The sequence below is a fragment of the Tyto alba genome, unplaced genomic scaffold (assembly GCF_018691265.1).
Source record: "Tyto alba isolate M040663 unplaced genomic scaffold, T.alba_DEE_v4.0 Super-Scaffold_12, whole genome shotgun sequence".
Taxonomy (NCBI): domain Eukaryota; kingdom Metazoa; phylum Chordata; class Aves; order Strigiformes; family Tytonidae; genus Tyto; species Tyto alba.
This window is the reverse complement of record NW_024881274.1, coordinates 6,695,501-6,722,703: the sequence shown is the minus strand read 5'-3', so window position 1 is coordinate 6,722,703 and position 27,203 is coordinate 6,695,501. Positions and strand designations below refer to the sequence as shown.

The window sequence follows — 27,203 nt, the reverse complement described above, 5'->3', positions numbered from 1 at the left end:
GGCGGGACCCACGCTGCGTCGCTGGGAAATTCCAGTGATCCGCTGCGGCTGGGCAGGGGAGGGCAGGAGGCGTTAATGGCAGGGGTCTGTAATCAGTACCTGCAATTAGCCTCTGCTCCAGCTGGCCTCAAAGGCTCGGCCATAAAATGCACTGGCCCACGCTGCCGTTCCTCCCCACAGCCCTCCAAGTCACGCCAGCTTGGCCCCGTTCGGCTGCCGAGGTGCCAGCCAGGACCTGCCCGCCCGGCTGGGACGAACTCGGCACCGGCCCGAGCAGGGCGATTATTTACTGATGAAATCGCCGTGCAGAGCTCGAGGGGCTGGTCAGGGCCGGGGGCGAGGGCGGATGGGGGATGGAGTGTGGGGGTTCGGGGCTGTACATGGCTCCGGCCAGTCCTTGTCAGCGAGGCTGGAGGTCGGGAGATGCCAAACTTGCCCCTGTCTCGTGCTCGTCCTGGGGGACAGGAGAACAGCCCCTGGATGGTTGTCAGCCCCCCAGCTCCTCCGCTTGCCACTAGCTTCCAGTAACACCAAACTGCTGATGACATTAAACAAATTAATATCGGGTTTAAATAGCCTGCTGGGAGGCTGGTAACAGGCGGCGCGGGCCCAGCTGTCAATCCCAGATTAGCGAGTGCCTGGGCTAAACTTGCTGCTGCTGCTCACGCCCCCGAAAACAAATACCCTGCACTGGGGGCACAGGCGCCCGGTGCATTGGCCCCACCTGGGGCTCTGCCGGTGCTGCCCCAGTGCCGGCCGAGCCCGGCTGCGTGTCGGGAGAAGCACCCACGGGATGTCCTGGCCTGGCAGCAGTGTGCAGGGGGGCTTGGGGCACTTTGCAGAGCATCAAAATAATAAAATTTACCCTGAAAGTGCCTGGTCTGGCTGCGGCACCTGGGAAGGGAAGTTGGCATCTCATGGTTCACATCTTCATTTTTGCTCTGCTCGTGGCTGAAGGAGTTCCTGCCCAATTTGGAATTGTTTGACTTGAGGGAAATGTTTAAATCCCTCCCTGTTCTTGTTGCCCTTTTGGGGGGCGGGGGGGGGGAAGACGGTTGCTTCCTCTTTTCACAAGCAGGTTTTTCATCATTTCCCTCTTTAAAAGGCACCATGCAATCAAGTTGTGAACCTCCCCTCCCGAGAAATTCTAGAGGCCAAAAATTCTGCCCAGAGAAGGTGCTGCCATCAGGGAGTGCCACTGCCCCAGCCCGTGCCAAGGCAAACAATGGGGAGGGCAGCGAACCCTGGGTGCCAGGACTTATGCAAAACCCCAATCACGGGGGGCTGCGGCGAGCCCCCCACCCAGGGCAGGCTGCCCTCGTCCACCTGCATCACCCCACAAGGCGATGCCACGGCTGGGTCAGACCCTGCGCGTTTCCAGTGCTCGGGGCTGGGGCTGAGCTGGGCAGGGACGTGTGGCCACTGGGCAGGGACGTGTGGCCACCGGGCAGGGACGTGTGGCCACCGAGCAGTGCAGCCCCTGATGCCCCTTTCCCTGTGGGGCCGCAGCAGCTGCGTGGGTCATCGGGCACCCACTGGGTGCTCCGTGGCTGGCTGGGACGTTCGAGTCTCTCTGATGTGGATGATGGAGGAGTTCGTGCTGCTCGGCTGTGAGCCCCGAAAGCCGGGGGACACGCCGGGGGCTGGAAGGGGGGATCCGTGCAGGACGTGCTCGGCTTCCCCGGCAAACGAGGCTCACGCTGCCGAGGGGGATGGTGGGCTCAGCCCGCAGCCCTGCCCACGGCGGGGGGGTTTGGGGACCCTTTCCCGGGGGGGTTCGGGTTGGGTGGCTGCTGTGGGTGCCTCCCCCCCTGAGCAAACCCCTCGGTGGAGACCCGGCGCGGTGCAGGGCACCTGCCCGCCCCGCCCCAAACCAGCTCCCTTCGAGGGAGGGCCCGGGCACCCGGGGAGAGATTTTGGGGGTGCAGGCACAGCCGGGGGTGGGCTCCCTCCTTCCCGCTCAAAGTTTCTTTGCTGCGGGCGCTCGCTCCGCGCCAGGCTCGGGAGGGAAAGGCCGCGGGTGCCGTGCCGGGGGGGGAGGGTGTCTCCCTCCCTCCCCCCCACTGCCACCCGGGGCCGAGGCGAGGCCGGACGCGTGGGCGAGGGGCTCGCAGCGCTCGGCGGCACTGAGTTGGGGGGGGGGGGGGGGGGGGGCTGCGAGCCCGCCCCGGCCCTGCCCGCCCCCCTGCCCGCCCCCCTGCCCTGCCCTGCCCGCCCCCCTGCCCGCCCCCCTGCCCTGCCCGCAGCCCGGCCGGGCGAGCGGGACGCGGCGGCAGCGCGGAGCCGAGATGCTGCGAGGTGGGTGACGCGCAACTTGCCCTCCCCCGGGAGCAGCCGCCTGGAGCCTGCTCAGCCCCCCCGCTCCCCATCGCTTCCCCCCCCCGCCCCGCTCCCCCATCGCTTCCCCCCCCAACCCCCGCCCCGCTCCCCCATCGCTTCCCCCCCAAACCCCCGCCCCGCTCTCCCATCGTTCCCCCATCTCTTTCCCCACCGCTCCCCCATCTCTTTCCCCACCGCTCCCCATCACTCCCCCACTGCCCCCCCTCGCCCCCCATTCCTCCCAGTAAGCCTCCCAGGCCGTTTGCGGAGCTCGCCGCCCGGGCTGGGCGCGGAGCGGGGTCACCGGGAGCCCCACCGGAGCCCTTGGCAGGAGCGGGGCTCGGGGGGGCGATGGGCGGGGAGCTCGGGGGGGGCACGGCCCGGGGGGCTCCCGGGGTGCTCCTGCCTGCGCGGACCCGATTCAAGCGTTCCTGCGGGCAGCCGGCTTTTGCCAAGTTACTTGAGCTTGAGAAAATGGAAATGAATCAAGGTACGAGCTGTTCCTTAAAGAAAAAAAGATATATCTAATTGTTTATTATGTTCTGAGTAGCTCTGCTAAGGTTATGGGGAGGGGGTGTTTTTTCTTCCTTTTGCAATTTCTACCACAGACTTAACTCTTAATAGTGAAAAATTGAGGTGGATCTTTTGCTGCCAGGAAAGAGCTCCAGGAATATGCTGTGCTTGAGGAGTCGGGGCTCGGGAGTGAGGGGCTGGTAACAGGCTCAGCATCAAACACAAATATTGATTCACCTGGGGGGTCCCCATCCCGCTCCCCTCAGGGCTTTGGCACGCTAAATTACCCTCACGGGGTTTGCTTCTTTCTAAGCAAATCAGGTCGTTACCGCTCCCTGTTGCCATCCTGCCCGAAAACCCATTAACAGAGCTGCTCTTTTCGTTTCCATCAACCAGGCTCCGTCCCTACACCCACAAAATGGTCCCTCCCAGCCCAGGCACACAGGCAGCCTGCTGCTCCGGCTCCCAGCCTGCTAATCCTAATTACTTACGGGATTCAAGCTGAGTTTGACTCACTGCATCTTATTGATTTTTCCCAGGGCTGCAAAAAGAGGAAGAAAAAGGTCGTGTGCTGACACGGCTTTAATTTGCCCTTGCTCTTCGTTTGGGGGTCAGCTCCAACTTGTGTTTCTGCTCCACCCGTGATGCAAATGTTTGATGCTTTTTGTGTGAAATGAGTCGGGGGGGGGGGGGGGGCGGGGGGAGCGACCGGCAGCGCCTCTGCAGAAAAGGCAGGGAAAAGCGGGGGGTGGCTTTGGTGCTGGCTTTGGCTGGGGCGGGCCGGTGGAGTGGGGCTGCGGCGGCAAAGGGAGCGGAACGCTGCTCAGGACCCGCGTGACGCGCGGATTCGGGACCGGGCATTTCGGTGGGTTTGTTATTCTCGGTGTGAACTCAGCGCCGGGCAGTGACGGGCCCCGGCGAGCAGCCGTGCTGGTGCTCCCCGTCCATGCACGCGTGCACGCGTGTGGGAGCGTGTGCGTGTCTCCACGTTTACACGCGCTCGTTTTCCTCCGGTCGCGCCGCCGGCGTGCGCAGAGCAGCCAGGCCGGGGGAACGGCGCCTGCTCTCGCCCCGGCACCTCTCACGGCTCCTCCGAGGTGCTCCCGGGGTTGTAACCGCAGCCTTGCCCCTCAGCCGTCCCCTGTGCATCACTTCGGGGTTTTTTTTCTAATAGTTTGAAACACAGTATTTTCTCTGGGAGCTGTTTTTTCCCCGTATCTCTGGAACGTGTAACGCTACTCGGGATGTTTATCTGGAATACTTGTCAGGCAAAGCAGGTTTAAAAAAAAAAAGAAATACCCAAAACCTCCCAAAGTTTGATTTTAGCCTTGTGGTCTCAAATCACGTAGGAAATGTTGTAAGGCCACTAAAGCTTCACGTCTGAGCGGGCGGTGGTGGGGCCTCGCTGGCGGGGTGTGCGTGGGGCCGGGGGTGCGGGACCGCGCCGCTGGGGGTGCGGAAGGGCCGTGGTGCTGAGGCGGGTGTGCGGCCCCCACCAGTGGGCAACACCCTTTCGCCGCTCGGTTTTAAATATCACTTTAAAAAAAAAAAAAATAGTGGGAACTGGGGGTCACCCGTCTCTGCTCGGTGCCACAGCACAAACCCACCGTGGGCAGTGCACCTCGTAGGTGGGTCCTGATGCTGCTCTGGCTTTGCTGTTGTTAATTGGGCTGTTTAATGAGGCTTCATGTCCTCCCTGGCCTCGGGGTGATGGAGGAGGGAGCCTGTCCCCAGGCTTTGGGGCTCCTTCATCAGACGGTGGGGCTGAGCATTCCCTGAGGTTGTTTTGGGTGAATTTCCCTGTAAATGCAGCAGTTGTTTTCATTACCAGGGGTTTGCTCTGAGAAATGTCCTGGGGCAAACATCTGGCCCCTGGTTTCAACCCTGCGAAACACTGGGGGGGGGGGGGGGGGGGCATGGGGGGCTCTGAGCTCCTCTGAAAGCCTCAGCCTCCCCTGCGGAGTATTTTTAGACCAAGCTGTCATCTAATCTTGACCTCCAGCATGATGTGGTCTAGAAAATATCACTGCATTTCCAGCATCAAGCCAAGGGTATAATTCACAAATTTTTTTTTCAGACTATTTTTAATTCTACCTCACCTTGCTGGAATAATGAGTTGCTAACAAGTATTTTGAGCAAACGCGGACTTTTTTGAAGTTTCTGTGGTGACGATGCTCCCAGCAGGCTGCTGGCGGCCTCGCCACCGGCCCCGGTGCTTTGATGGTCCGTTCTGGCAGCCGGCCGGCCGCCCGAAGCTCGCAGGGACTGCAGGGGCTGGGCAGTTACCAGATGATTTTCTTTCCCTTTTCTGAGCGGGATGTTCGAACGAGTAGGCTGGCTGTTCCCACTCTTCTCCAAAGTGATTATATTAGCATGGCCTGGGTGGGAGTGGCGGAAATTACAGTGAAATACTAGTGGTAGGAAATAAAAATCTAATTAAAAAATAATGATAGATGTGTGTCATCTTCCAAACCCTGGGTATGACCAGCCTGGCCCCAGGGCAGCCGTGGGGGGAGTTATGCGCTTCTGCAGCTGCCAGCGCAACCCTGCCGGGCGCTGTGCAGGGGCTCCCCGAAAATAACGCTGGGGGGGGAAGCAAAGGGCTTTGACCTTTATAAAACTGGGGGAGGGGGAATATGTAAATGATAGGAGTTTGAAAATCCTCTTGGCCAGCTGGGACTTGTGCCCCTGAAGTCTGAGCCGGTGGGACCCCCTGCAAGTGGGGCGATTCCCCTTCCAGCCCCCCCGAGCAAAGCCGGGAGGGACTGGCTGATGTTCCACTGCTGGGGGGGACATCGGGGACAGCTGTGACACCGGCACACGCAGGGTTTGGGTGGTTTGGGCCCTACCGCGGTGGCCCCGGGGCATTGCTCCACGGCTGGGACGGGGACTGGCTCTGCCACCGACCTGCGGGTGGCCCCGGCCGTGTCACTTCTCCTCTCTGAGCCCGTCTGTCCCCTCCGTCTGTCCCCTCCCGGCTCTGCTCCCCGGGGGGCTCAGTGCCCTGGGGAAGGGCCAGCCCAGCCCCGGCGCTGAGAGGGAGGCACCTGCCTTCAGGTGCTTCAGTAATAGAAATCATTAATTCTCACTGCTACTGCAGGAAATGCCGCACTATGAAAAATGTGTGTTGGGTTAAAGGCAATTCAAAAGGCTGGTACAGACAGGAACCCCTTAATTTGTTCCAAATTGGTTATTTCATTGGAATGGTGAGAGAGCATCACTTTGAGTATCTTTTTTCCCTTTTCATTTGTCAGTTGTTCCCTGGCTGTAATGAATTGGACTCAGCTGTAATTTTTATGATTTAAATGATGCCGAGAATAAAAACTGAACTAATCCAGGGCTCTGGTCTCCCTGCCGGGCTCTCCATGTCTCGGAAGGACCCTGATCTCTCCCCCGCGGCCCCAGAGGAGAAGGCGATGGGGGGGGCGGGCAGGGTTTTGGGGAGCAGAGCCCGGATCGGTGTTTAACGCTCACTGCCTCCTTTCTGCCACTGGGTCAGGATTAGCCCAGCTCCTTCCCGAGCTCCTCAGTACCTGGCGCGGAGAGCAGCGAGGTCTCGGCCAGGCTGCACCGGCCACGGCACCGGGGAGGCTGAGCTGCTCGGGGGTCTGCAGGGAGGGCATGCTAAATGCTTATTTGAAGATAATTAGCTGATACCTGGAGAGATTGAGGAATTAAAATCCCAGGGGAGGTGGGCTCGATGCTTGTGGACGTGGGGAGGAAAAGAGGCTTGAGAGAGCAAGACCTGTGTCCAGTTTTGCTCCTCAGAAATCATTTATTACCTTGGTTGTGCCGGGTTACGGCTCCCTGCGGCTCCCGGGGTGCTGGGCGCAGCTGAGGACCGGGTGCCTCAGCTGGAGGGAGCCCGGGCTCGGCATGACCTTGGCTCTGCCGCTGCTCTTGCTCCTCCACGAAGGGGCTTTGCCCGGCTGCTGCGTGGTGTCGAGCAAACGGTGCCGTGTCCGAGCCGAGGAGCGATAGCTGGGAGCCAGGCTCGGTGTGGGGGGAGAGACGGGCACTGCCCCCCCTCCCCAGCCCAGACAAATAATCCTGTTTGTGACCATGCCCGGGAGTTTGTGAGGATGTCATCCCGGTTTATTTCAAGTCTCGTTCCCTGCCAGCTCCAGTCATGCAGCAAAAGGTTGTGACAAGGCTGTGCAGGGGAAGGAGGCGCGAGGCAGCGTCCTGCAAGCTGGTGCTGTCTGGGGGGGTCCCCGTGTCAGCAGCTCCCCCCTGGCTTCCAAATCCAGCAGCACCCCGTGGTCCCCTCTCCCCAGCCCCCTGCCCACCCCAACCCCTCTGCGAGGACCTGAGCGTGCCCGAGCCAGAGCCCCTGTGCCCGCGGTGGAGCGGGAACGGCCCCCCCCGAGCACCCTGGAGATGTGCAGGAGAGCTGGGACGCAGCTGGGAAATATCAGGGTCCCCCAGCGTGCGCCCCATCCCCTTTCCTGAGCCGCTGCAGCCGCTCCTCCCCGTGACCCTCGGCTCTCGTTGCAGCGATGCTGCGAAACAGCCCTGCCAGCTCTGCCTGTCCAGGCCGCAGCCCCGGGGGGGTTGCAGAAGTATTTTTAATTTGTCTGAGCTGACACGGTGCTGAGTGCTGTCTCCCTCGCAGAGGGACGGGTCTCTCCTACACCAGGCAGCGGCTCCTCGCAGCCTGCCTTCCTCAGCCGTGCGCAGCAGAGATTAAATTGAACTGACAGCACCTTCGGGTGCCAGGGATGCTGCAGCCGTGGGGCTGGGGCTGCCCCCGTGCATCCCCCTGTGCTTCCCCCCCTGTGTGCCCCCACCACCCCCGACCCCTCTGTTTGTTTTGGGGTCTGGCGCAGGGGGGAGCGGGGACCTGCAGAGCAGCGCGCGCCTTCCTTCCCCCCAAAATCCTCCCGGTGCAGCGCTGGCACCGCAGCGTGCTGGGGCTTTCCCACCCTGTTCCCGGGGGGTGGGTGGGGGAGCCGGGGGGGCTGCGAGGAGCTGGAGCTCGCAGCTTTGGGACCACCAGCAGCTCTGCTTCCCGGCTGGAAAAGCGCGAGTTGTTCCCAGAGGCAGAGACTGGCTTAAAGCAGAGAAGGGAAACAGAATCTCATAAATACGCTTGGACTCGTGGATTTAGTATCTGTTGGGGTAACACAGCTGGGTTGCAGTCTCTTCCGTTCAGCCTCTTATAGATGCAATGAAAAACTCTCGGGGGGGAAACGCAGCCCCCGGCCATGGGGCTGAGCCCCCCGGCGTTCCCGGGGAGCGGCGTGCCGCCGTGGGGTCTGGCCGTCGAAGCGCGGGGGCTCAAGTGGAAACTCTGGCTGCGGGAGCAGCGGCCGCCCTCGCGCCGTGCGGAGGGTGAATGTGCTGGTGCAGACGGGGCACCTGCCCGCCGCGCGCGGGGCACGTCACGGCGGAAAAATAGCGATGATCGAACCCAACCAGGGCTGCTGCTGCATGCGGGTACAGAAATATTTCCATCTCGGCTCCTTTAGGAGGGGTGTCTGCCCTCCTGCGGGGACACAAGGGCAGGGGTGCTCCTCAGGGTCGGGGACATCCTGCAAACGCTGCCCAAAATCCACAGTAAGGCTTCCAGCAGAAAGGTGAATTTATGGAGGAAAGAAAAAAAAAAAAAAAGAAAAAAAAAAAAAAAAAGGGCAATTGAAGGACTGTTTCACAGGAGGCATTTCAGCTGTTTCCTGTATCCCCCCCACGCAGGGCAGAAGGCACCAGTGGGTTCAGCTGTGCCCCCCAGCACGGAGCAGGTGGAGCCCCCACCTTAACCCAGAGCCCCCGGGGTTCGCCCAGCACCCCCTGGCTTCCCAGCCACCTCTCCCGGCTCAGTGTGCCTGCAGCACCCGGCCCCTGGCAGATGTCTGTGTGTCTGTCCCTGTCCCTCCCCCCCCCCTTTTCTCTGGCGAGGCCGCCCTGGTTTGTCACTAACGGGGTGAGGACCCTCGCTGGGTGCTGAGCTGGGCGGCCAGTGGGGCCGGAGCTGCCCCAGGCAGGGGTCACCCACCCCTCCGGCGCCGAGGCCCTTTGCAAAGCAAAAAGGCACAATAATTACAGCCCCCACCCTGGGCAGGCGGCACTCGCCCTCCCCAGCTGACGCCCATCTCCCTGCCCGGCGCTGCTGCAGGGGCCCTGCAGCCTGGCCTTTGGGGGAGCGGCCCCCGGGGAAGCACCTCGGGTGCCTTGCAGCGTCCCGGGGGACCCCACCCTCGGTGGGTGGCGGGGCGCCTTGTCCCCGCCGACCTGCCCCATCTCCCCGGTTTTCTGCCCCATCTCCCCGTGCTGCCGCGGCTGGTGGCCCAGCGGCATCTCGGGTTCCTGCCTGGTCCCCGTTGCTGCTTCTCTTGAGCGGTTTTGTTTCCCCACTGCAGATTTTTCCTGCCCGGCTCCCTTTGGTTCATGATAATGATGAGCGACTGTGCCTGGATCTGGTGCTGGTGAAAGCGGGGGGAGGATGGGCAGCGAGGGCTTTTGCCAAACCCGCGTGTTTTCCAGGACTTTGCACGGGGCTCCTCGGCGCTCGCCCTCCCCGTCCCTCTGCTCGGGGTTTGGGTCCCTCTCTGTGGGGTGGGATCGGGCCGAGCCGCTCCCTTTGGGACGCGGGGGGAAAGCAAGCGTGTTCCGGGCTGGAGCCCCCCCGGTCCTGCCGGGACATCCCGGTGCAGGGGCTCGGCGGGGGCCAAGCGCTGCCGGGGCCGTGGGAAACGGGGTCGGCCCCAGCCTGGGGGGCCACCGGCCGCTGCCCACTCGGGGCCCTTTGCGGTCCCACTCGGATGCTGCAAACCAGGGGATGCAACGCGGCAGCCTCCCGCCTGAAAACTGATTAAAAAGGCTCAGTCCTCTTTTCTCCCTTGCATTAGCACAAGAATAAATAGTGCATATTTTCACCCCTGGGAGCCCGTCTCTGGTTTCACCCAGCTCCTGTTAGCATTAACCCTGGGCTGAGGTGGCCGGGCAGGAATGTCCCCAGAGCAGGAAGAGCCTCTCGCCCCAGGACATGTGGAGGAGCCTAAAGAGAGGAATTCACTGGGGGGGCCGCTGCCCCCTCCCCAGTGCGGAGCCAGGTACAATGCAGCCCCTAATCCCAGCACTTACTGGGGGGCCGCAGCCCTTGTCAGGGCCTGGCTGCACTGGGGGCGAGAGCATCCTCCAGCACCGGGGCACTGGGGCCGTGCCGGGGGGGCTGCAGAACGGGTGGGGGTGCCCAGGGGGGCTCCCACCAGACACCCGTGCTCTTTAGCATTTCGTGTCCTCAGGAAGCTCGTCTGGGAGAAAGCAGAGTTGGCGTAAAATCCTATTTTTGGAATAAGTTGGAGGGGGCTCTAAATTTCACCTGCATTTAATGCTAAAAGTTTTTTTGGCACGAGTGGAGCCTTTAGGGAGCTCCAGCTCGAGGGGGTGGGTGCCAGGCGTGGGGGCTGGTGCCGGTCCCACCACCAGTCCTGCCCAGTTAAATGGGGTTTGAGCAGGCGCTGGGGCTGAGTCCCGCCGCCGTGTTCGCTGGGGGGTCAGGACCTGGATTTTGCACCAGCTCGGTGCCGGGGAGCAGGGCTGGAGAGCTGCTTTGGCTTTGCTCCCGGGGTGCCCTCTCCCGGGGTGCCCTCTCCCGGGGTGCCCACTCCCGGGGTGCCCTCTCCCGGGGTGCCCGCTCGGGTCCTGGCTCTGCCCAAGCCCGGGGACCCCCATCCTGGCTGTGCAAATGCTTCTGCAGCTCGTCCTGCTGCGTGCGCTCAGCCCTCAGCCGAGGGACCTGGGCTGGGGGTCCCAGCGTTGGGGGTGGTGGTGGGGGGGGTGCCCCACGACCCGGGCACCCGATACCCATCACCTTTGCCCCCCCGGTATCTTGGGGGAAGGTGTCGCGGGGCGGGCAGCGGCGTGCGCGGGGCGCAGCTCCACGTGCTCCCTGTCCCCGCGGGCCGGAGCCCGTCGCCCAGCCACCGCGTCTGCCACGGCCACGGCCACGCGGCCTTCCCCGGGCCCGGCCACCGCTAGTGGCCACTGCCGCCGTGGGCTGCCGGGAGCCTCCGCGGAGCCAGACGGTCCTCGCAGCAAGATGGCTGCTCCCATGCTCCCGTGAGCGCGGGGCGGCAGCCGCAGGCTTTGTTCCCGCAGCCGCCGCGCTCGGGCCCACGGCAGCGCCCGTGGGGCACCAGCCCCCATGTGCTGAGTGGGGGCTGCCGGGGCGGGGGGGGTGCGCTGCTGCTCCCTGCCTCCCGGCGAGCTTTTTGAATTTTTAATAATTTTTTTTTTTTTTTTTTTTTTTTTGGCTTTGCATTCTTTGGCTGGGTTTGGCTTTTTAATTAGATTTTTAAAAATTTTTTCTCCTATTTAAAAATCAAAATCTGGGAAGTTTGCAAGCCCCCTCGCCCCAAAGCTCATGGCAGCCTTTAAATGGTACGTATGTAGGGGGAGGGCGGGCGTGCGGGTCGGGCAGGCAGGGCTGGGCGCTGGGGTCGCACGCTGCTCCGCTCGCCCTCACCCAGGTGGGCACGAGGTGACCGGGCGCGAGGGTCGGAGCGGCAGCTCATCCCCTCGCGAGGAAATCCTGATCCTGCCCAAACTTCCCTGCGGACAGCGCTCCTGCCCCGGCCGGGGGAGCGGCGGGCTGGTGGGGTACCGTAGTGTCACCCCCACCGCCGAGCCGCCATCTCCCCCGCACGCTGGCGGGTCCCCGAGGGGACGCAGCGCTGCTTTTGCCCGTGGCCGGGGGGGGGACCCGCAGGGGGGCCCGGGAGGGTGCCCGGGGCGGGGGGGGGCAGTGCCCAGCGGGTGCTGCGGGACGTGGTGCTGCGGTGCTCTGCTCCTCCCCGGCCCCATGCGCCCCACACACTAATTGCTGCTTTCTTTTTTTTTTTTTTCCTCCTTTCCAAGGTAGCGGTTTGTGCTGGAGCGAGCGCTGGGGGCTGTGCGTAGGTGGGGACGGGTTTGGGACCCAATTGGGGTGGGTGAGGAAGAGGCCCCCGGGGCCGGGCACCGTCCCGCTTTGCAGGCAGGGCACCCCAAGCCGCCCGCCGCGGGGGTCGGGGCCGTGGGGCTGGGGCCGGCCGGGCACGTGAACCGTGAGCGGGGCTGTTGTCGACGGCAGAGCTGCCCCCGCTGTGGGGGGGGGGCGAGCCCCAAGCCTGGCCGGGGCACCGGCGCAATCCCAGCCCTGGCAGAGCCTGTGTCCCCCCGGGAATGGGTGCTGGCGAACGCGGAGGAAACCTTCAGCCAGACGGGTCTGGGCTTTGACTCTCACGTGGCAAACCCGTCACAGTTTCCTAATTAATGTGCTTCTGAGGAGACGCTGCCCTGGCCGGCGTGCGGCAGCTGGTGCGGCTCTCAGGCTGGCCCCAGGGAGCGGCTGCAGCTTTGTCGGGACCCCCCGGCTCTGGGAATCGCTCCCGGGGTGCTCTCGGCTGCACCGTGCCGAGGTGTGGGGCCAGGCGGGCGATCTGGCGCTGGGAAGGAAAGCAAAGCACGTTAAACAGGCGAAGAGCAAGACGCAGAGGGGATCTGGGCGCCCCTTGCAAGCTTTGTGCTCCCTGCGGGCAACAAGAAAACTCCCAGCAGGGCCGAGTCCTGGGGTTTCTCTCTGCTTCCTTGGGAGCATTCGATGCTGACTATGGTTAGAGCTGAGTTTTGGACTAGCAAAGCTCTACTCTGGCCTGGGCTGGCTGCTCTAGGTCCTTCTGTCCCCACCCCTTCTGTCCCTGTCCCCCTGCCCTCGCAGAGCTGGCTTGCAGCTCCCGGTTTGCTGGAAGAGCTCCTGGGGCTGGAAGCAGACAGGCAATGCTCTGAAGAGTGGCAGGAGGCTTTGGTCCATCCACCCTCCTCGGGGAGGAGTTTGATGGGGAGGAGCGGGGTCCCCAAAAAGCCAGGTGCAGCCAGAAAACACTTCCAGAGCCGGGGGAAGACTCAGAGCTCAGGGCTGGCCCCGGGGGGAGCAGCAAAGCGGCAAACGAGGACGGGCAGCTGCTCCCGGGCACCCCGGGGAGAGCTCAGGGCTGGGGACGGTCACCCCTTCCTCTCCCGCTGCCAGCGAAGGATGGTCCCCAGCCCCGGGGAGCGTGCCCAGGCGCAGGGCAGCTCCCCCCCAGCCAGCATCGCCCAGGGCACCCCGCGGGAGCCCCTGCTCCACGGGAGCGGGTGTTTGCAGCTCTGGAAGTCAGGCTGTTGCTCCAACACCCAAGTCGTGAGGCTTCCCGCTTCTTCCTGAGCGCTGTGGTAACGGCTCTGGCACCTGGGGGTTTGTTCTTTAGAAAAAACTCGAGTTCCTGGTGGGTTTCTCAGCAAGTCACACTGACTGACAATATTCCCTGGTTTGTGCTGCTGCTGAATGATCATTTTCTTTCCTTTTCCCTCTGCGTTTCAGTTCCCCTCCTTCCCCACCCTGCACTGGGTTCCTCCTCCTCCTCCTCCCACCGCCTTCATCAAGGCTCAGTTTGGTTTTTCAATCCAGTTCATGGAAGAAGGCGAGGATCAGACTGAGTGGGGCTTAAGTATAGGGAGGGAGTTAAGTGGTGCTTAAATACTTCAGCTGCCTGGTTTAAACCCTTGTGTGCTTTGCAGCCTCGGGCTCCGGGAGATGCTGGAGCGGGTCCTGCGCATCAGCCGCCCCCGGGGGGGATGCGGGGCTGTGGGGCTGCAGCGGGCGCCTGGGATGGACAAGGGAGGGATGGTCACACCCACGCGTGCACGCCAGCCCACGTCTCTGAACTGGCCTCCAAGCCACCGTCCTCGGTCAGCTCTGGGTCTCTGGTGCTCGCCGCCGGCAGCGAGCGCTGCTCCCCGGGGCGCCGGACGCTCCCTCTGAGATGTTTGGTGCAAAGCTGGCTCGACCTCCAGAGCAAAAGCCGGCTTTGGACCTCCCGTACCTTCGCAGCACCAGGCGCAGCAGGGGGGTCCGGGGTGACGGGGAGCGTGGCGGGGTGTCCCTGTGATGATGAGGAAGGCCGTGTGTGTGTGTGTGCCAGTCCCACCGCTGACATCCAGAGCTGCCGGTGACCCCGGTGAGGTGCCCGGTGGGGTCCCCCCGCGCGGTGCCGGGGCTGTCGCCCAGCCCTGCCTGCCCCGACGCTGCCGCCGTGCCACCACAGCTCTTCGTTAGCCACCAGGAATAAATGATGAGCACAGGCTGAGGTTTACAGAGCCCTAATCCCTTTCCCTTGTGTCTCTTTCCTCTCCAGTCGGACCAGGAGAGTGGTAATAGACCTTCTTACTAAATTAAATGTAGAGGCTGCTCCTCCAAGGCACGTTTCAGTTCAGCCGTAGTGTTTGATTTCCCAGCCACAGCAATATGGTGCCTCCAGGGAAAAAGCCAGCTGGGGAAACTTCCAATTCCAATAAAAAGTGTAAGCGCTATTTCAATGAGCACTGGAAGGAAGAGTTTACCTGGCTGGAGTTTGACTATGAGAGGAAACTCATGTTTTGCATAGAGTGTCGGCAGGCGCTGGTGAAGAACAAGCACGGTAAAGCGGAGAACGCCTTTACCGTGGGCACGGACAACTTCCAGCGCCATGCCCTGCTGCGGCACGTCACCTCCGGCGCGCATCGCCAGGCGCTGGCGGTGAACCGGGAGCAGCTGGCCTTCGAGACCCGCGTCCACGGCCACCCGGAGCTGCGCTCGGTCATCAAGGTGGAGGTGAACCCGGCGAAGGTGGCCGTCCTCACCACCGTCTACTGGATGGCGAAGGAGGAGATCCCGGAGGAGAAGTGCTCCTCCCTGCTCGACTTCCAGAAGTTCAACCTGTGCCAGGCGCTGCTGGCCCCCGAGCACAGCGAGTTTTACCACCCCGGCAGCCTCCGGGAGATGCAGGTGCGTACGCCGGGCTGGGGGCTGCGCACCCGCGGGTGACGGCCACGGGGAGGGGGGCAAGCGTGTGCCCTGCCTCACCGGGGCCAGAGTCGTCGTGGCTGGGATCGCCGGGTCCTCCCGGCTCCGTGAGCCTGGGGGGGCTGGGGGCTGGTGTCCCTGACTCGCAGGCAGAGCAGGGGCTGGGGCTGTTGCCTGCTCAGGAGCACCGGCGGCTGCTGAGTCAGCATTTGCTGATGGGCAGGCCTCTCTCCCGTCCCCCCCCGACAGGCAAACGCGCCCCGGGGCACGGCCGCAGCGTGCTGGGGACCACCGGCCCGGCCCACGGACCCGGGCTGCTCCGGGGGGAGCCGGTGGAGCTGCTGTTCTCCAGGAGTTTCGGTGGAGACTGGCAGTTCCTCCGCGTTAAGCACCAGCGTGGCACTTCCTTGGAGCCGTTCCCTGATTTCACAAACCAGGGGCGGGCGGTGGGCTCCAGCGAGGGAGCGCCGGGCTCGTGCTCACCCGTGTGCTTCCCGACACGCAGGGAGCCCGGAGCATCCTCTGCCGTCAGGCTGCTTGGAGGATAAAAGCTCAGGAGCAAAATTAGCACACGAGCACTGTGGGTTTTTCCTCTTTTGCCCTAAACTGAGTGATCAGAAAGATCAAGTAGCCGGAGAGTTTAGAAAGGATTTTCTTAATTTTACAAATGCTTGAATGCCCGTTAAAATCAAATTAAATTTTTAGTGAGTCTTGGCTGTTTGCCATGCTTTTTAGATCTCTGAAGAGCCTTTATTTTGCTGCAGATAGACTAAATCCACTAATTAGATTTCTCAGCCTGAAGTGCTACTTCCAGTGTTCACACACGCTGAGGAGAGTTTCCCTTCGAACTGGGACGTTTGCCTGAACTGGGGAAAGCTGAGTAAAGAAGGAAAATACGCCACAGAGTTTTGCTGCTGCTCCAGCCGGTGCTGGGCTTGTAAAGCACGAATGTGATTGCTGAAGTGCGGAGCAAGGCGGCGGGGGGGTCGGCATCTTGCCCCGCTCCTGGCACAGGCAGGGGCTCGGGTGATGGGGGGCCCAGGGCTTGGTGCTGCCCCGGCTCAGGGCAGGGCCCCCCCCCCCGGCTCAGGGCAGGGACCCCCCCCGGCTCAGGGCAGGGACCTCCCGCCCCGGCTCAGGGCAGGGACCCCCCACCCCCCGGCTCAGGGCAGGGACCCCCCCCGGCTCAGGGCAGGGACCCCCCGCCCCGGCTCAGGGCAGGGACCCCCCCCCGGCTCAGGGCAGGGACCCCCCCCCGGCTCAGGGCAGGACCCCCCCGGCTCAGGGCAGGGATCTCCCCAGCTCTCGGCAGCTTCGCTCGGAGCTTGAGCTGCCGACCAGGAGCGGGAGGAGACGGTGTGTTAGAAAAAAGGTGCTTTCCAGCTTGCGTATGTACTTGCATATACAACTCGTTCGAGGGCTTCTCTCCGTCTCGGGACCTTGCGCCGCCTTTGGGGACGCCCAAGGGTGGGAGCCTTGCCGCTCGCTTTGCGCCGGGTGCTGTGCCTCCCCCGCCTGCTTCTGAAGCTCATTTGTGTTTCTCTTTCCCTCCCCGCCTGCCCTGCCCACCTCCTCGAACCGGCGCAGGCAGCCATCGCCAAAGTCCTGCACAACGAGGACAGGCACAGGATAAAAGCCTCGCCGTTTGTGGGGCTGGTGGTGGACGAGACGGTGGACGTCCTGGAGCACCGCAGCCTCGCCATGTTCACCACCACCGTCTCCCCCTGCAACGGGCAGACCTCCGCCGCCTTCCTGGGGAGCTTCGAGCTGCCTGCCGGGGAGGCCTCCGCGGTGGCGGGCAAGGTGGGCGAGGTGATGCACTCCTTCGGCATCCCCACCATGAAAATCACCTGGCTCAGCGCCGACAGCGCTTCGCTGGTGGCCGAGCGGCTGAGCGGGGTGGGGACCGCGCTGACCTCCCTCTGCCCGCTCCTGACGGGGACGCACTGCCTGTCCCACGGGAGCTCCCTGCTGCCGGCCGAGAGCATCGTCAGCATCGAGTACCTCCAGAAGTACGAGACCACCGTGGACGCCGTGTACAGGCTCTACTCCAGCTTCAGGGGGGAAAGCAACGGCCTGCAGGAGCTGCGGAGCGTCCTGGACCTCTGCGAGATAGACCTCGGGAGCCCCAAAGCCATCCACTGGACTTCCATTTTCCCCGCTGTGGAAGCCATCGATGCCTCGTGGCCCACGCTGGTGCTGCTGCTGGAGAGCGAGGCGGAGCAGTCGCCCGTGGCCCACGGCCTCTGTGAAGAGCTCAAGAAGTTCCAGTTTGTGGCCTTCACCAAGATCCTCCTGGATGTCCTGCCCATCTTCCAGAAACTCAGCCGCTTCTTCCAGATCGAGGACTTTGACCTCTCCATCCTGAAGCCCATCGTCTCCACCACGGCCACCACCCTGCAGGCCCAGAAGAGCGCCAGCGGCCAGAACCTCCAGGAGTTCCTCGACGAGATGAACGAGCACCCGCGGGATGACCGGGAGGGCGAGAGCCGCCTCTACTACAAGGGCGTTGAGCTGGTCAACTGCTCGAAGGTGCACCTGAAGCACTTTGAGCGCCTGAAGGAGAGCTACCTAGAGAGCGTGCGGGGCAACCTGCTGGACAAGTTCCCCAGCAGCGTCCTGGAGGCCATCAGCTCCTTCTCGGCCATCTTCAACCCCAAGTGCTACCCCCAGTCTCTGGAGGACATCGGCAGCTACGGGGTCAGCGAGCTGAATTTCCTCCTGCAGGCTTACTCCCGGGTGGTGGTGAGCGAGAGGGCCCTGAGCGATTTCCCCCTTTTCAAGCGGATCGTCTTCAGCCTCAGCCAGCTCTCCTTCAAGGACCTCTGCGTCAAGCTGGTCTACAGCAACTCCGAGATGCACGAGCTCTTCCCGGACTTCGCCGTCCTTGCGGCCATCGCCCTGGCCCTGCCGCTCGGCTCGGTCCTTGCCGAGAAGATCAGCCGGGGCCGGGAGCTGCTGAAGCGCGGCCGGTCGCGCCGCGCGAAGGACGAGGGGCTCTCCGACCTCATGAAGATCGCCATCGACGGGCCGGCCATCAGCGAGTTTGACTTCGCCTTGGCCGTGGAGTACTACGAGAGGATGAAGGAGTCCGGGTTCATCGTGGCGCAGGTGCAGTGAGCGGGGGCGGCGAAGGCGGAGCCCTGCGGGCAGGGAGCCGGGTCCCGCGGGCAGCCCCGAGCGCCAGCGCGATGCCGCCCGCCCCCAGCGCTGGTCCCCGCCGGCGCCGGTGACCTGCTCCGTGCCGGGATCCTTCACAGAGCCGCGCCGGTCCCGCGGCCGCACCTCCCTCGTCCCCCAAACGTCCGTCTGAATTGGCCAGAATTGACAATCGTGGGGCCACCTGAAATCCCAAACTGCGGTGAGGTTTTTTTCGAGGGTTTGTTGTTAGTTCGTTTCAGGGAGACGAAGGCAACGCTTTCCTTGAGCTCAAATGTCACATTGCCTTTGCACAGTGATACCCAGCAGCTTTTGCTCAATACTCCGCAAAAAGATCTGATTTTCGTTGTTTTGGAGCCTTCAGAATGAATGCAGAAAAGGCAGTGCATCTTTCTAACTCCATGGCAAACCCCAAAATGCCTGGCGGTGTCTTGTTGATCTTCCTTGCACACAGCACAGAATGTTTTTAGCAGTGGCATCAAGTCATGATCATTTCAAGAGCAAGAGATTTTGAGAATGATATTGTAATCACCGAGGAAATAGTAACTTTTAAATGCATCATTGTGTATATATGTGTATGTGTATATATATAAAAAAATATATATAAATATATATATATTAAGAAAGTCTATCTTAATTTTCCTAGTGTTTAAAGTACAAAGATATTGAAAAGGACTTTTTTTTTTTTTGCAATGACAGAATAAATTATAAGCAGGGGTCCAAAAATAATAAATAGCGAATTCCTGGTCTTTTCAAAATGGCATCACGTACCTGCGTTCCCTTTGCACTCTGAGCTCTCCGCAGCCTTGCAACCAAAGAAAGAGTCTTTCAGCAGCTCCTTTTGGGACAAACCTGAGTTGCTGAGCGTGTGTTTTCCCCTCTGAACGCCCCCTTTACCCCGGAGCGAGCGGAGTGGCGGGGCGCGGGGCGTGCGGGTGCGGTGGCCGAGCGGGGCAGGGTGCTGCACGGCCCGGCTCTCACTCGGAGGGATGTTTTCTTCAGTTCTGGCGGGGGCTGAGAAGACCCTTCTGACTGGCTTTAATTTGCAGAAAAGCCCACGGAGCAGCCCGTGGGTTTAACGCTGAGCGCCGGGTCCTGCCGCGGGATGCGGCTCCGCTCCCTCCCGGGTAAGTTGGTGCTGTCCCGCAGGTGCAGGGTCCGTGTCCGGCAGGATGTGACCCCCGTGTCTGTAACGCTGACAGTCCCCTCTGCGGTCGCCTCTGGCTGGGACTTGTACTGCAGCAACATGGAAAGGCTGGGGGGGCCGGGGCTCGCTGCCCCCCTCCTCCCTGCCCCTGGCAGAGGGGCCCCCCCCTCCACCCCAGCCCTGGCTCGTGGAGCCCCTCCGGCTCTGGTGGGTGGCTGGGGGGGTCACAGCCCTGCTGGTGTCCCCCCATTGCTCTGAGGGGTGATTTGCTGCTCGTCCCACCCAGCAGGACGGCCCCCAGCCCCCCGGGTCGGGTGCGTGGGTGGGGTGTTTCGGGGGGTGCTTGCAGCGGGGGCAGGGAAAGCCGGATTTCTGTCCTGGGGGCTGGCGGCAGGCGATGGCTGATGGCCCAGAGTCCGCGTCCTTCCAGCTGATTCGGAACTGGGGGGACGCTGGTTTGGGGGCGAGCGTGTCTGGGTGAAGGCTGCTCCCTCGCAGCCATCCCCCGGCCCGCGGTCACGGTGCTCGGCGTGGCCTCGTCCCGGGCGTGGGGGGCCGGCTGCGTTCTGTCCAGGCTGCGTGTGGATTCGGCGGCTCCGGCTGCCGGGAGCTGGAAATGGGGGGATTTAGCGGGGTGGAGCTCAGACCGGGCCCCGTCCGCTGCGGGGCTGGGGAGCGGTGCGCATTGCGCAGAGCCGCCCTGCAGCCCCCGCGCAGGGGGGGCCCTGGGGGGACTGGGGGCGGGGGGCTGCGCTCGGGCACGGCTGGTCCTGCTGCGGGGACCTGGGGCAAGCCCACCGGGCCGGGGCAGCCGCGGCATCGCCGGATCTGCCACGCTGCGGGCCGGCTGGGGCTGGCTGGGTCCGGCTGCTCTGGGCATCCCGCACGGTGCGACCTGCCCGTTCCTGGTCCCCGAGCAGCGCTGGGGCCGCCCCGGTGCTGCCCTCGTGGTCCAGCCCTGCGAGCGGGTGTCGCGCCTTGCCTCCCCACTTTGCCAGCGGGGAGCACACACGTGCTTCCCCAGAGACGCTCCCAGAAAGAGCTGGAGTGAATTCGGCTGATGCTTGGCCAGAGGCAAAAGCTTTAAAGCCGCTCTAAGGAATTTGAGACGCCACCAAAATTTGCTGAGAACACCTACCAAACGGGAGGGAGCCAGACTGCTTCTGTGTGAATAAACAGCTCCCGTCTCCATCTGTCCTGTGCAGACTCTGCGCCAGATGCTCTTGCGAGGCAGCCGGCGGCTGCGGAGACGGGTCCTTGGCAGCTCCTCGTGTCGGTATGAAAACCCTCAGCGTTGTCCCTGCCGCTCTCAAAGGTGTTTCTTGGAGGTTCACACGTACGTCGCGTTAGAGCACAGCAGTTGCTGTGAGCTGCCTTGCGGGGGGCCTGGGAGGAAACCCACTGCGGTCGCGTGGTGCGCGGCACGGAGCAAAGAGGTGCTGGGGTCAGGCAGGGGATGGCAGCTGGGCACGGCCCTGGGTGGGCTCGGTTAAACGGGGGACTGAAACACGTCTTTAAATTCCAGGGGACCCCGCCGAGAGTCGCGGGACAGGAGCTGGGCTGAGCCTCGGGGGGCTGGGAAGGGGCTGAGCCCCAGGCAGAGGGTGCGCGGTGACACTGCGAGCTTTGGCGTCGTTCGGTCAGGGCTGGATGCTCAGTTAAGAGAACGGCCGTGCACCCTCCCCGCAGGGCCGGGGGGGGGCGAAGGGACCCCCCCCCCCCCGCTGCACCAGGTCATTGTGCCGAGGGCTCCCGCACTCCCCTCCTTGCACCAGCCTTTCGCGATGCTCCGCGGAGCCCCGAGCGCGGCCCGGCCCGGCAGCACCCGCAGTGCCGGAGCAGCGCGATTGCGGCGGAGGTGGGGGCTCCTCTGCCGACACGGGAGGGGGGGACACACGAAGACGGCGCCGCGGCAGAGGACGGCCCCGCTCCCGACCTGCACACCGAGCATCCGGGGCCACCATTCACCAGCAAAGCCCACCCTGCCAGCAGCCGTGCCCCTCACCCCGGGGGAGGTCGTGTCCGTTCTCTACAGACCCCGGGGGCCCTGCCGCGCGCCCCAGAGCGAACCCCCTTGGCTGGGTGTCTAATTAATACCTAAAAGCACAGCCTGCAGCTGCTGCCGGGATGTGCCCTGCGGCGAAGGTAAGGCAGGAGCTGCTGCGGCCCCGGTACCTCGGGAAGGTGCCCCCGGGGTGCGAGGGGGGTGCTGGGTGCCCAGGCAGGGTGCTGGGTGCCCAGGCAGGGTGCTGGGGCTGCGCCGCTCGCCTGCCCTCTCCCTGCGCCCGCTGCTCCCGCTTGGGTGTCCGTCTGAGGTTGGGGGGAACCGAAGCTGGGGGTGGCCTTGTCCCCGTGCGCGGTGGCCGCGCCGGCGGCAGCTCGTCCCCTGGCTTTCCTCCTTCCGCCGGCTGCTCGCGGCTCTTGGAGGCTTTCAGCCCTTTTCCTGCGCCTGGGGATCTTGTCTGCTCCGCTGGCAGAACCGGGCGGGACAGGTCCTGCCCGCTCGGGGGTCCTGTCTCGCTTGGGGTTTCTGGGCTCTCTCCTAACAGCCTGGTTTACCCCTGGGCTGCAGACCCAGCCCAGAAAGGTGTTAAATCCACAAATTTGGGCTCAAGGACGTGCCAAAGTGGCTTGGCGTATCGCATCCTTATTGTGTCGGTGACCAACCCCGGGGGGCCCGTGTCCCCCCTGGCACCCCAGGGCCCGGCGTGGGAACTGCCCCCCGGGAAGGAAACCCCTGGGCCGCGGGGCCAGGCAGCAGCAGCAGCTCCTGAGCCACAAACTCCCTTTGTTCCGTTACCGATGGTGGGGGCAGAGGCATTCGCCCCCCTCTCTTGTTCCTCCCAGTGGTAAATATAATTTTTTTTTTTCTTTTTTTTTTTTTTTAAGGCCGGTGCAGTCAGTGCAAACCGCACTGACAAAGGCAAGTGGGAGCCCTTGCAATCCAGCCCCAGACGCCTTTGTTGCGGCCGCTGCTCCGCAGCTGCATGTGGGGGCTGGGGGGGGTCTCTGGGGGCCGGCTCCCCGGGTGCTGACCCTGCCATATCAGATGATTTGATGCAGAAGTACTGCTTCACGCCTCAGAAGGTTAATTATGCATTGTTCACCCATCTCTGCTTGCTCTTGCTCCCTCCCTCATCGCTGTTGCTATGTTTTTATTTATTTATTTTTAAGCAGTTTCGCAGATTTCCCTTCTGGGCGACTCTGGAATTAACTCGATCAATGCACGCCTGATGAAGCAAACTGTAATTTTTCCCTGGAGTCAGGCCGGACTCCGGGACGGCTCCGGTGCCGCTGAAGAGCTGCCCGTGTGCGCTCTCCCAGAAAGAGGTCGTTGCTGCCCGCAGGGCCCGCGCGGCGAGCGCTCGCTGCTCAAATTCAGGAAATCTTTCCAATTTGGAGGTTCAGATTTGTATCTCGGCTCCCGCACCAGCCTGGTTGCTGCCAGCGGAGGGTCGGGTGGTGAGCGAAGAGCAAGGCAGAGCCCGGGAGAGCAGCACCCACCGTCCGGCCCAGCCGGTGTCGGGGGGGCCGGGGGCTGAGTGCCTGGGTGCTGTCCCAAAGCAGCCCCCGTGCTTCCAGCCCCTGGCCAGTGTTTCTGCTGCGGGAGCCCCCGGCCCCCCTCGGGCCTCCTGGCACAGGGGGACAGTGAGCTGGGGTGGTGCTGCACCGGGGCAGCCTGGCTCCGCGACAGCTTTTGAGATGAAAACCCAGAAATTGAAAAAAAAAAAAAAATTACAAAAAAGGAAGGTTGGCCTTGCCCTTGGTCCAGGCGGAGGGACAGGGCTGCCGAGGTGGGCTGGAGGAGGGAGAAGGCATGAACCTGCGAGATGTGAACGGGCTTTTCTGGCTCACAGCGTTCTGAAACCTTTCCTTATTTATTGTATATTATTCATTCACTTGGTTATTTTAACCGTTCCCCCCTCCTTGCTCTCAGAGCTGTGCGTGGGTGCAGGAGCCCAGCCCGGGCCCTCCGTGGGTTGGGGGACGCTTTCCTGGGTGGGGGGGATGGATGAGTCCGAGTGGAAAACCCTGGGGCTGCTGAGCAGGGCAGGGAGTGGGCTGGAGGCAGAGCCCCTCCGCTCAGCCTCCCCTCCTCCCCAGGGGTGTTTTCTTTTTAGACAGAAAATTATTAATAACTCCAGGCTATTTTTAAATCACACACCGGAGCTCGAGGTTGGTTTGCAGGGGACGATGCAAGGCAGGCGGCAGCGCCTGGCCGGGGCGGGGGGAGCCCATCCCCGGGGGTTTTCACCCAAAACAGGCGGCTTGGGTGGTCCCAGGGGCACCCAAAACTGGGCACCTTTGCAGAGCCATGGCGGGGGCTGCTCAGCCCTCTGCCCCCAACCCAGCGCTCCTTCGGCTGCTGCCGCCGCCAAAAAAACACCGGCCCCGGTAAGGGGGAGCCCCCGTGGTGCCGGTGTGGGGAGCCCGGGGCTGCGTGGGCTCCGGGGGGAGAGCCCGGGGAAGGGGCTGTTTCCCCGGGGGAGGTTTTGAAGCGTTCGGAGGGGTCAGAGCGAACTCCTGCGCGTGCCTGCGGCGTTGGACCGGGATGCTGGTTTTGAGCCCGAATGGCAGAGGGGTGCTGGGGCCCCCCTGGGCTGGGGCCCGTCGCTGAGGAGGGTCCGGAGCCCACGGCAGACGGCCCCGTGGGCCGTGTCCCCACATCCCGTGTCCCCCCACCGCGAGCAGGGGCCACCCACCAACGCTAACGCTGCTCTTTCCCCTCTGCCTGCCCAGGTCCCTCCGGACACAGCAGCCCCCTCTTAGCGTCGTTGCCTATCCCCGGCCGTCCCCTTCATCCCCCCTTGGACATCAAGCACTTCCTGACCTTCAGGCTCAACGGGACGTCCCCGCTCAACCTCTTCCCCAACTTCAACACGGTGAGTCCCCGGGGGCGGGTGGGCATCGGCTGCCGGACCCCTCCTCCCCTGCCGCAGTCCCTCTTCTGCACGGCACCACCCCCCAAACCCTGCCCGAGCATTTCTGCCTTAATTACTGGGGTCTCTGGCTGCTGGCGCAACGCGCCCGCGCCCTTAGCTCAGGGCGGTTCCTGCCCAGCCATTGCCCTTATATACCAGAATTAAAAAGATGGCTCATTTTAACTGAGATCAACTGGATTTTGCTCCTGGAATCAATAGTAATAAGGCAGCTCCGGAGAGCAGTTCATTAGTTGAAAAATAAGGGAAGGAATGGCAGAGAAGGTGCACAGAGATGCGAGGGAGGCGGCTGGTGCTGCGTGGCTGCGGGTGTGGGGCGAGCCTGCTCGCTGGGGGACTTCTCCCACTGCCCGGTCGGGCTCCAGGTCCCCGACCGTGAGCCCCCAGCCCAAGTGCCGGGGCACGCGGCTCGGCGCGTCTCTGGAGACGTTCTGCTCTGCCTCTGAGCTGACCTGGATGCGGCCAAAGTACGGCGGCGGCTCGGGCGGGACGTGGCGTGCTCCCCGCTCCGTCCCGCCGCCCCCGGGCTGGGGTCTCCGTCCGCCCGGGCACGGCCCCGCGCCCCTTGCCGGTGGAGGGGTGGGGGCCGCCCCAGGAGCCCCTCTCTCGCCGTGCTTTGGGTGCTGCCCCCCCGGTGTTTCGGCCGCCCGGGGTTCCCCTGGGGCCCGGCCCCCCGCGTCGCCAGGAGCAGGCTTCGCTCTGCTGAGGGGCGGCGGGACCGGGGGCTCCCCCAGCACCCCAGCAAGGCAGAGCAGACATTTCTGCCTTTGGTAGATGCCGGGTTTTTCTCTCGTGAGCCTGGAAATGGGACTTTCCTGAGCTCCCTCCCCACTTGCTCGCTGGCCTTTTGTAAGTGGCTTTGAGATTAAACGTGCTCGGAAGGTGCAAATTATCGCTGAGATCTTCAAAGGCGGCCATAGAAATTAAGTGCAGGATTCCTGTTGTGCTGGATGGGGTTCAGACATCTAACTCCTTTAAGCTCTTTTGAAATCCCAGCTCTAGCCTGTCTCTCCCCTGTGCTAACAAGCAGAAACACAGGAGAGGAAGATTTTTTTGATGCCATTAACGTTGCTGCTCTTTGTCTGGGCTCCTTATTTTAGTCGCTGGAGTCAGCAGCTAACCTGTGCCAGACCCGGTTTGTTCTGCTTGGCTCCTGCATGCCCCTGCCGTGGCGCGTGTTCTCCAGAGTTGTGTTGCTTTAAAAAAAAAAAAAAAAATCGGAAAATGAATCTCTTGCACTTGCTGGAGCTGCACAGCCCCGTCGCGCTCCGTGGGGACTCCTCTGCCCTGGGGGGGGGTTGGACACAGGGATGGAGATGCCAGGGGAGGCCGTCCCGCTGTACCGGCACTTTGAATTAATTGCACCTTGAATTAATTGCTCTGAGCTCAGAGTCGAGTCCAGCGTGTGATGTTGGCTGAGCAAAGCCAGGCCTGGTTGTCCGGGGGTGGGGGCTGCGCCTGCCGGATGCGCTTGTGCCGGAGAGGGGGATGAGGCTGGGGGTGCGAGGGCTCGGTGTCACGCGGGGAACCCCCCACGCAGGACGTGGGGCTCGAGCATCGCTGCGCCCCGGCGCCGGGCTGGCAGCTCCGTGGGTCCCTGCCCAAGTGATGGCGATGCCGGGTCAGACACAGACACCCCACCTGGCAGCGGGGCCTCGGGGAGGGTGGGAGGGGGCGTCAGTCAAGGGACCCTACTTCTTGAGAGAGCTGCCCTCTCTGAGTTGCTATAAAAAGAAATCCGAGGGTTTGCTGGTGGTGCTGGGCAGGATCCGGCGGTGCCCTGCGAGCAGGAGCTGTTCGCAGCTGATCAGCGGAACGCTTTGCGCAGGTCACCAGGCTCTCATGAACCCAGCAGATGTTTTACTCTGCAACAAGCGAAACCTTTCCCAGCCGAGCTCTCCTGCCACTTAAAGCACCAACAACAGGGGAAAAAAAATTCCTAACGCAGCCCAGAAGGTGCGTTTCATGCTCACAAGGCCCTTTGCTGCTCCTGAGACGGGGCAAATCCCCCGGACCTGGCAGCGCTTTGCGAAACTGCAGCAGGAGACACGATCCCAAGTGATGCTGCGTCCCTGTGAATTCCCGTTTCTGACCGCGGTGGCCAGCCGGGAGCTCAGCGCAGGGATCGCTGTTCGCATCAGTGGGAGCATCCAGGGACAAAGGCAGTCGTGTGAGTCAGAATCGACTGTAAAGCCGAGATCTTTATTCTCCAAGCGTGCGGTGCCCAGAGCCAACCTCTGCTGTCGGGTCCATCCTGCTGGAAGCTGCCAGGAGGGGGCTCGGCCCCCCCGGCCGGGGAGAGCTGGGGGTCCTGTTCGTACCGAGGTAGCCGGGAGCGCGCGCGGCAGGGAGGAGCTGGTGGTGGGGTGGTGTTTTCGTGTGGAGAGGAACATGAGGGCTCTCGGGTGCCATCCGAGCTTTGGGTGTGCTCAGTGCTGAGCGCTGGGTGGAGAGGGGCTGGGCTCCCAGCAAAGCGCCGAGCACGCCGCGAGCACGTCGTGAGCACGCAGTGAGCACGTCGTGAGCACGCAGCGAGCACACCACGAGCACACTGTGAGCACACTGTGAGCACACCGTGAGCACACTGTGAGCACACCGTGAGCACGCAGCGAGCACACCACGAGCACGCCATAAGCACACTGCGAGCATGCAGCAAGCACACCACGAGCACACTGTGAGCACACCGTGAGCACACTGCGAACACGCCACAAGCACACCGTGAGCACACCGTGAGCACACCGTGAGCACACCACGAGCACGCCACGAGCACACCGTGAGCACGCCATGAGCACACTGTGAGCACACCACGAGCACACCGTGAGCACACCACGAGCACGCCACGAGCACACCACGAGCACACTGTGAGCACACCACGAGCACGCCACGAGCACACCACGAGCACACTGTGAGCACACCGTGAGCACACCACGAGCACACTGTGAGCACGCAGCGAGCACGCCGCGCTCGCCAGGCGTGCTGGACGGGGCGCAGGGCGGCCGTGGCGAGGGGTGGCTCAGCCCCCCGGCTTTGGGGTAGCAGGAGCAGCGATGTCACCGGCAGCACTGGCCGTGGCCACGCAAGGACCAGGGGCCAGGTTTCGGGTGCGTGGCCCCAGGGAGCTCGGTCCTGGCGCGGCCGCTCTGATGGACACGGCTCCTCGCCGAGCAGGGGGGGCTTGGCGAAAGCACGGGGGGTGCCCAGGCCGGTGCCATCACCTCGTGCCCTGGGAGGATGGGGGGGCCCTTTGCCGGGGCTGCTCAGCGCCGCTGCCCTGGGGCCGGTGCCCAACCGTGGCCCCAGCACCGGTGGCTTCGCCACCAGG

General features: G+C 63.2%; 1 protein-coding gene across 5 annotated transcripts in view; it reads left to right on the top strand.

Moving 5' to 3' along the window:
* The window catches only part of LOC116961859 (zinc finger protein 385C), a 78,919-nt gene that overhangs the window by 40,958 nt on the left and 10,758 nt on the right, over positions 1 to 27,203 (top strand). For 2 of the 5 annotated variants that reach the window (XM_042787240.1, XM_042787241.1), the window contains exon 3: positions 23,682 to 23,824. In XM_042787240.1, the coding sequence (XP_042643174.1) occupies positions 23,682 to 23,824 (143 nt within the window). Of the gene's footprint in view, positions 1 to 2,254; positions 2,299 to 11,093; positions 11,215 to 13,988; positions 14,618 to 16,222; positions 18,460 to 23,681; positions 23,825 to 27,203 lie in introns of those variants that run through there. The other 3 variants (XM_032994015.2, XM_042787238.1, XM_042787239.1) reach the window with 3 other exon arrangements.